The 7535-nt window shown below is 52.6% G+C and overlaps 1 protein-coding gene across 1 annotated transcript; it reads right to left on the bottom strand.

Annotated features, from left to right (window-relative positions):
• Positions 1-1549: 1549 nt before the first annotated feature.
• BSX (brain specific homeobox) lies at positions 1550-5227 on the bottom strand. Its single transcript, XM_069555707.1, has 3 exons — positions 4966-5227; positions 2810-3006; positions 1550-1789 (listed from the first exon to the last, which is right to left on the bottom strand). The coding sequence occupies exons 1-3, from the start codon at positions 5225-5227 to the stop codon at positions 1550-1552; spliced, it is 699 nt and encodes a 232-aa protein (XP_069411808.1).
• Positions 5228-7535: the final 2308 nt, after the last annotated feature.

The raw sequence follows: 7535 nt of genomic DNA on the forward strand, positions 1-7535 counted from the left end.
AAGGATCTGTAGGGTTCATCCTCTTATTAGAGAAATAAGGAGCCAAAAATTGTAATTAAATGGAACCCAAGGTCATACAGCTGTAATTCATGTAATTAACGGTAGTCATTAGGACCCAAGAGTCAGGACTCGACATAGTCTCTTTTCCAGGTTTCCTGGGCTCTTTTACCTAAATATACAACCAGAACGAAAGGAAAGGTCGGAAACTGAGGTCGTCTCTGGCACGGGTGCTATATCTGATAAGTGTACTGGGTACGTAGTGTCGTCACACAATTCGTTTAGCACAATTTCAAACTCCTAATATCAAGAGACCGCTGTCCTTTCAGCATTTGAGAGTCAAAAATACCATCTGCAGATACCTTTTTCATGTAGGTGGAACCCGAGACTATTAAACGATTCAAAACAGAAAAATCGGCGTCGGGGAGATGGGAATCTGTTAAGTAAAAGTTATTAGCCCTGCTCAGTCCTGCCGAGGACAGGAAATTACCCAGGGCTGAGCGGAGGGGGCGTGCGCGCAGGAGGTCGCGGTAACAAACGATTCCCGGAAACTCGTGTTCGTTCCCAGTTTTGCCCGGCGAGCCCTTTATTATCTACAGAGAGTGCAAACCCGGGAAAAGAATAGGAGACCTCCCAGGGGAAGGAAAGGGGGGCGACGGGCAGGGCCAACCCGATTCCTGCCCCCACCTCAAAAGTCCCCAAACAAGAGAGAGGCACGCCTGGTAGGGGAGGCGCATTCTCCTTTAGGCTTCATCTTGCTAAGATTCCCTAAAATGCAATGAGAACGAGCATTTCCATATAGAACCCGAGAGACACTCAGTTTTAAAATATCAATAGCCGGCGGGGTGTGGAAGAGTTGCGGGGCAGGCGCGCAACAAGGTCGGGAGCGGGAATCGCTCAATGGGTTTTCTCCGCCCGTTTCTCGCCTCCCAGTACTGGGGCCGGGGTCACCAGAGTGAAGACCGCGGGGGCCTGGGGGACCACAAGCTCAAAAAGGGTTCTGGGTGCAGAACCAAGAGATCTTGAGGAAAGCCTTGGAGAGAGAGGAGGGAAGCGCCGCCCTGGAAAGAGGAGGGAGTCGGGGGAGAGTGGGAGCGTGGCGGCGAGCAGCGCGTGAGTCTGTCCCGGAGTGGATGTGAGCGGAACACCCGGTCCCTTACCTGCAACCCATCGGTCTGCCCAAGAAAGGGCAAGGGGTCCGGTGGAGAGGCCGCAGCGCCTGGACAACGAGCGGGGAAAGGTGGCTGAGGGCGAGGGCCGGGGGGGTCTGCAGTCGCGGCAGGGAAGAGGTTCCCGCACCAAATTAGGGCGCCGAGAGCCCAGGCTCCCGTGGGCGCTGCCGAAGGCGCGGGACGCGCGGATGAGCGAAGCAGGCGCACTCTCGCCCCGGCGGCGCTGGCTTGGCGGGCGGGTGGGCGGGGTAGGGGGCGGGAGGCCGGGCGCACCGGCCCGCACCGGTTGGAGGGTTAACAGGTGTGCAGAGTTTGGGTTTCCGAAGCCGATCTCCCAGGCCCGCCCCGCCGAGTCCTCCCCGCCTCTCCAGCCCCGCGGCTCAGAGCACGTGCGGCCCTGAGCCCAGCTCCCCCTCATCCCCAATGTCCACCTCGTCCTCCGGCTCCGTCAGCACGAAGGAGCTGGCAGGCAGGCCCAGCCGAACCTCGGCGGGTGCGGCCTCGGGGCCGTGGGGGCTGCCCTCGGGGCTCTCGGGCCCATCAGGCGCTTTGGGTTCGTCTTGACTTTTCCTCAGCTGCTTTTTATGCTTCATCCGGCGGTTCTGGAACCACGTTTTCACCTGATTCCGGGGAGAAAGAAAAAAAAGCACGTCATTCCTTCAGATTCAGCGAAGATAAAAGCGACCGCTGGGGTTTAAGAAAATAGACCTCAACCCACTGACGAATTATCCAGAAGCTGTTGACTATCTCGCCCTTGGGTTAGGTCACACCTGCACGGCTCACAAGTTGTCGTCTTAGCTTGAATGGGAACCAGATATCCTAGGGCTCTCAGAAGTAACAGCCCCAAAATAACAACGAGGCTCAATATGGTGTGCTTAGTACAAACTAATACTGCTATTAATTAGAACCTCTAACAGTAAGTGCTGCATGGGTGAGCTTCCTTTCCGTTCCACTTACTTTCTCTGACTGTGACATCTAAATACCCGTTCCAGCAAGACTCCTGGACAGGAAGAGCAGAGAAGCAGACTCGCTGCTTCTCATCAGAGAGAAAGTCACTGGAGCCTGGCAGGCCTGCGCTTTCACAGCAAGTTGGGTTTCAGAAAATAGAGAGGGAGTGGAGCCAGGCGTTTTGGGGTTGCAGGCGAAAAGCGTCTGGAAGAAAATGAAAACAATTCTCCCACTCAGGACAGGGAAATAGGAAGAAGGCTCATATTTGTGCATGTGTGTGAGAGTGTGTTAGGGAGAGGGTGGGTATGAAGACTTGCGGCTGTGAGAAACATTAAGGGGGGAAAAAAAAACCCTTATGTGGACTTCTCTCAGGTCAAGAATCCTCTTTATTTCTTACTGATTTGCCTCTGACCCGGGCTACTGCCCTGATGGCAAAGGAGTAGGGGAAAGCGCAGAAATGGTAGTCCTCAAACAGGACGTGATCATCGGAATCATTCGAGGGGGTTTTCCTCCGTGTCCGGAACCCGCTCGAGAGATTTTGCTTCAGTGACTCAGACAAGCGATTGGAAGTGTCGGTAGTCTTCCTACGGGTCTTTGGAGAAGTCTAGAATCAAGGGGTAACTCTGCGGCCCGTCCAGAGGCGTTAGGGAGAGGAGCGAGCGGAGAAGGGGCCTCCCCCTCCTCCAGCCCACCTGCGTCTCCGACAGGCTGAGGGCCGTGGCCAGCTCCACCCGCTCCGGCGTGGACAGGTAGCGCTGGATCTCGAATCTCTTCTCCAGGCCCGAGAGCTGCGAGTCCGAGAAAACTGTGCGAGCTTTGCGGCGGCGGCAGTGCTTCCCCGGCAGCTCCGGGTGCTGGGGGTGCGGGAACAGCGCGGGGACCGGCACCCCTGCGGAGAGAAGAGCGGTCAAGTGAGCAGAGAGCGCCCCTCGACCGACTCCCACCCTAGTTCCCCGGCAGCCCCTCCGCCTCGCGCCCCCACTGGTCCTGCCCCTTGCCCCCAAAGCTTCTCCTAGGAATCTCAGGGCAGGGGGGAACAAATTGCAAGAATAGCGCTTGGAGATCTTTATCAGAAAGGCCATTTATAAATACAAACAGTAAACAGTAAGTAAAATGGAAAAGAAAATTATCAAATAGATCCGGAGGCCTTTGAAAATGTCCTCTTGGAGAAAAACTTCTGGCCGCGCCTACCAAAATATTCTTGCAAACGTCAAGTGGTCCAGCAGCTATTCCTCCCCACCCGCCCCCACCCGATCCTTCCAGTCTTCTCTGGACACTCAGTGACAATCAGTGATGTCCTAGGGCTGATGGAAGCAGTGACTGTGATCCTGCTTCACAACCTTACTTAAAAAGCACCTTTCTCTTCACTGAGCCGCCCCGGTTCTCCCTGCCTGCAACCAAAGGGAATAGACCAACAGTCAGATGCGAGTGAAGCTCCTGAGCGAAAACTGAGGGGTAATTTCCGTCTCGCTCGTTTCCTGTCAGTTTCGGGGAAGCGCTGGGGACCCCGCTCTCTGATCTGGTTCTCATTCTTTTTCTCGTTCTTTCCCTCCAGCCCCACGCAGAAGGATAGAAGCGCCTTGCCTCGGGAGACTTCTCGAGTCTTTCCTGACCCTCGCAGGCTTTACCTTGTCTGAGACGCGCCAAGCTTACCAGCCGCCACAGACATCAATATCGACTGACTCCAGAGAGAAAAGCAGAAACAGAAAACAGATAATTCCTGTATCTCGGGCTTTGTCCACTATTTGCTGTTTGCGGGGAACATGGGTGCAGCGCTAAAGAGCTGTCTCTGGCCCGTGGTGAAGCCAAAACCAAAAGGCGAGCTCGGACACAAGTTTTATAATTGCCCCTCCAACCCAGTGCCCCTGTCTGGGTTTTACCGCTTCACAAACGCTTTAACTTTTGTCGTGGATTCCAGCGCCCACATTTCACAGACTGTCTCCTGTCTTTCCAGACCCCACCCCGACCGGGACTGTTTTTCCCGCTACACCCTGCGTCTGGACTCAACGAATCACTCTATTCTGGCTGTAATGAAGAGGCCGGAAAAGAAAGTGTGAGTCTGGCCTTTCAGAGAGAGGCAGAAAAAAAACTGGGTATTTCCCCCACATATCCCTGTCCCAGCCAGACTTTGCTGGCCTCTGATCTTTGCCATGCCTCGGAAATCGAATTACTTTGGCTGGGGCTCCAGAGACGCCAGCAACTGGGGCTGGGGAGGGCAGCTCAGCCCAAGACTGTGAATTAAATGATGGATGTTGGAAGTGAAGAGGGTTAAGGAACAGCCTCCTCTCTCTTTTTTATTACCTTTTCTCCCTCATTCAAGCCAGTCCAAACCTTCAGTCCTTACAATATCCCAAACCCTCCTTTACTTCTAAACCCCTGAAGTATCTGTGAATGCTCAGCACCTGGAAGGAAAGAGCTGGCCCCACTGGAGCTTTCTGAGCTTCTGGGCTGAAAAGTTGAGTTCCCTTCCGTGGAGTGGAATAGTCAGGGGTCCCCCTCAGAGTGAAAGAGATAGCAATGGGGACAGAGCTGCACCAAAGTGACCAAAACCAAGAAAAAGGAAACTGAACACTGCGCATCAATAGTATCACCCAAACCGACAGCCACTTCTTGGCTAGGCATGTGTCCTTCGTTATAAAAAGTACAGTTACCACCCTGCGTTGGCATGCCTCAAGGGAGCTCCCTGTGTTCTCAGCTATATCCCCAACATTCTTCCCCTGTCACTCAGAGAAGGAGGCCGCCAAGCCAGGCCCAGGCAGCTCTGGCCTTTCCTCCGCTCCACCACAGGCTCAGAGTCTGCTGGAAGACCTGTTCTTGCTCCCCTTTCCTTGAGACCCCTGTTACTTACCCGAGGTGGTGAGGAAATAAGGGTGGTGGTGGTCTCCCTTATGTAGTGGGTGATGGGGGTGAGGAGCCAGGAGAGTGGGTGTGGGCATGAGTGGGTAGCCATAGTCTAGCAGAGGCACCCGGGAGGCCAGAGTGCTGGTGAAATGGTCAGGGGCCACCTCCCTCAGCGGCTTGGGCTTGTGTAGCAGGATATCCTCGATGAAGAAGGACGTGGGCCTCTGAGATGACTCCGGGTGTAGAGGGGAGGTGAAGTTGAGATTCATCTTGAACCGAGAGCCTGCCACAGGGCGAGGGCCGGGGACGAAGTGTAGGAAGCAGGCGGCGTCTCACCGCGCCTGGTCGAGAGCCAACCACCCTGATGCTCTCTTCTCGGCCTTGGGCTACCCCCGGAGCTGGAGAGGCGAGAAGATAAGCTCCTGGGTAGATTGGGTCTACGTGTAGGAGAATTGGCAGCTTGGAGAGGGGAGCCGGGAGAGCCAATGGCAAGGCTGCCAGAGGCAGAGGGGAGGGTGCGGTGGGCGCGGGGCGGAGCGGGGCGGGGCGGGGAGCTGTCCGCGGTGCTGAATGCGACCGGCCAGGCCCGTGAAGAGTGGAGCAGAGAGAACTGGATTCTTGCTCTTACCAGGTTTCTGGACCTCAGTTTCTGCCTGGCCACTACAGGAGCTGCCTAGCTCCCAGTTGTCTTTTAAAGAAAGCGAAAGAGAAAAGGTCTCTACCGTCGGACAAACTCCTCTTTAGAGAGCAGAGGGCATTTAAAGGGCCCTGAAGCAACAGAATAAAAGCACGTACTTCAGCATTGGGGTCTGGGCTTTAAAACTTTAGAGCAATGATAGCAGAAGGGGAAGAGAAGAAGTGAGGAGAGAGCCTATATCTGCTGACCCAACTTAAATTGATGGGTAAGGGATGACTAGTTTGTGGAGGTAAATAAATGATCAGAACATTATTTACCTCTGTTTTAGAGGGTGTTGTGAGGAAAGTTATACCAACATTAGCCAAGTAATCTGATCTGTATAAATATGTCCAGAACTACCTCTTAATGCCAGCCTCCTCCTCCTCTCAAATTTCCGCTCTCCTCATTCCACTCACATGACTTGCTACTCCTACTATACCATCACTTGTCAGCCAACCCTAGCCTGCCAAATAATTGTACTGTGTTTTTGTCTCCCATTCCCTTTTTCAACCTTTCTTTTCACTTCCTCCCAATCTTTTGGGTTTTTTTTTTTTTCTTCTGTTTGTCTTTTTCTAAACTGTCACATTTATTTCCCTGGAGTCAATTTGCTAAAATTAAGGTGATCATCTACAACACAGCAGGGGTAATTTCAGCTCACATCTCTGAAAATTGCTCTAATTATTGATGTTAAACTCAGGGAAATTAAAAGAAGCCACTTCTCTTCCATCTCTCCATTTTTAAGCTCTAATTTGTTGAAATCTAGTCATCATCACAATTCCAATCACTACTGCTAATAGTAAAAGTGTTTTAATAGAGACTGAGTCCACACAACCCATGCTATTAGATAATTAGAGGAGGTGTTAGAAAGCCAAGTGCTAATCCTTGGGCGCACGGGTAGGATTTCCATCTGATCTAGCAGGTAGAACAAATTAATTACCAGAATCAATTAGGCCCCAAACTACAGCACTCCAAGAAGTGGGAGCGTCGTATTCCATACGGATGAACTGGTAAATGGTAAATAGATGAGGAGAGTGAGAGGAAGGAGAACGAAGGGGGAAATAACTTTAAAATAAGATCTTGGAAAGGAAGCCTCTAAATGAAGTCAGAACTCATGTCCTGGAGCCTGAAATATGATCTTTTTAAAGTTTATAATGGTAAGAACTGAAGACCCCAAAGCAGGTGGTCTCAGAGAGGGAATACAGCAGGCTTCTGGGAGTCAATGCTTGGTCTTAGCTCTGGTCCAGGGGAAGACAAGTTCGTGAAGAGGCGGTGGGGGTGACAGTCCACACTTGACCCACATCTACCAGCTCCCAGTGAGAGCTGAGGCATCTTGTCTCCTGAGACTCTAGAGGCAGAGTGGCCATGGAGAGAATGGTGCATATACAAACAGCAGTAGCCCCTGTAAAGAGCCTTTGGGTCAGCACACCTACACTGCATCCCTACACAGAGCAGACTCACATCCACCCTTGAGGGTGGGATTTCAGCTTCACTTGGGGGTGGGGACTAACTTCAGCCTCAGAAATGACAAGATTTCTGAAAGTCCCTTGGGAGTAGGGGCAGTAAAACACTCTGTTGGATAGCAGTTACCTTGGAGCCATGGTACTGCAAACCCTGTCTCAGAATTCAACCTTACACCTCTCCTTGGATGTTCGCAGGATCCAAGGAGGGAAGGGAGAGGGTGAGGTAAGCAGCCTGCTCAGTCCTTGAAAGAAAGTGAAAGTGAAGTCACTCAGTCATGTCTGACTCTTTGTGACCCCATGGACTGTAGCCTACCAGGCTCCTCTGTCCATGGGATTTTCTAGGCAATAGTACTGAAGTGGATTGCCATTTCCTTCTCCAGGGCATCTTCCCAACCCAGGCATTGAACCCGGGTCTCGCGCATTGTAGACAGACGCTTTACC

This window comes from Ovis canadensis, chromosome 15 (assembly GCF_042477335.2).
Source record: "Ovis canadensis isolate MfBH-ARS-UI-01 breed Bighorn chromosome 15, ARS-UI_OviCan_v2, whole genome shotgun sequence".
Taxonomy (NCBI): domain Eukaryota; kingdom Metazoa; phylum Chordata; class Mammalia; order Artiodactyla; family Bovidae; genus Ovis; species Ovis canadensis.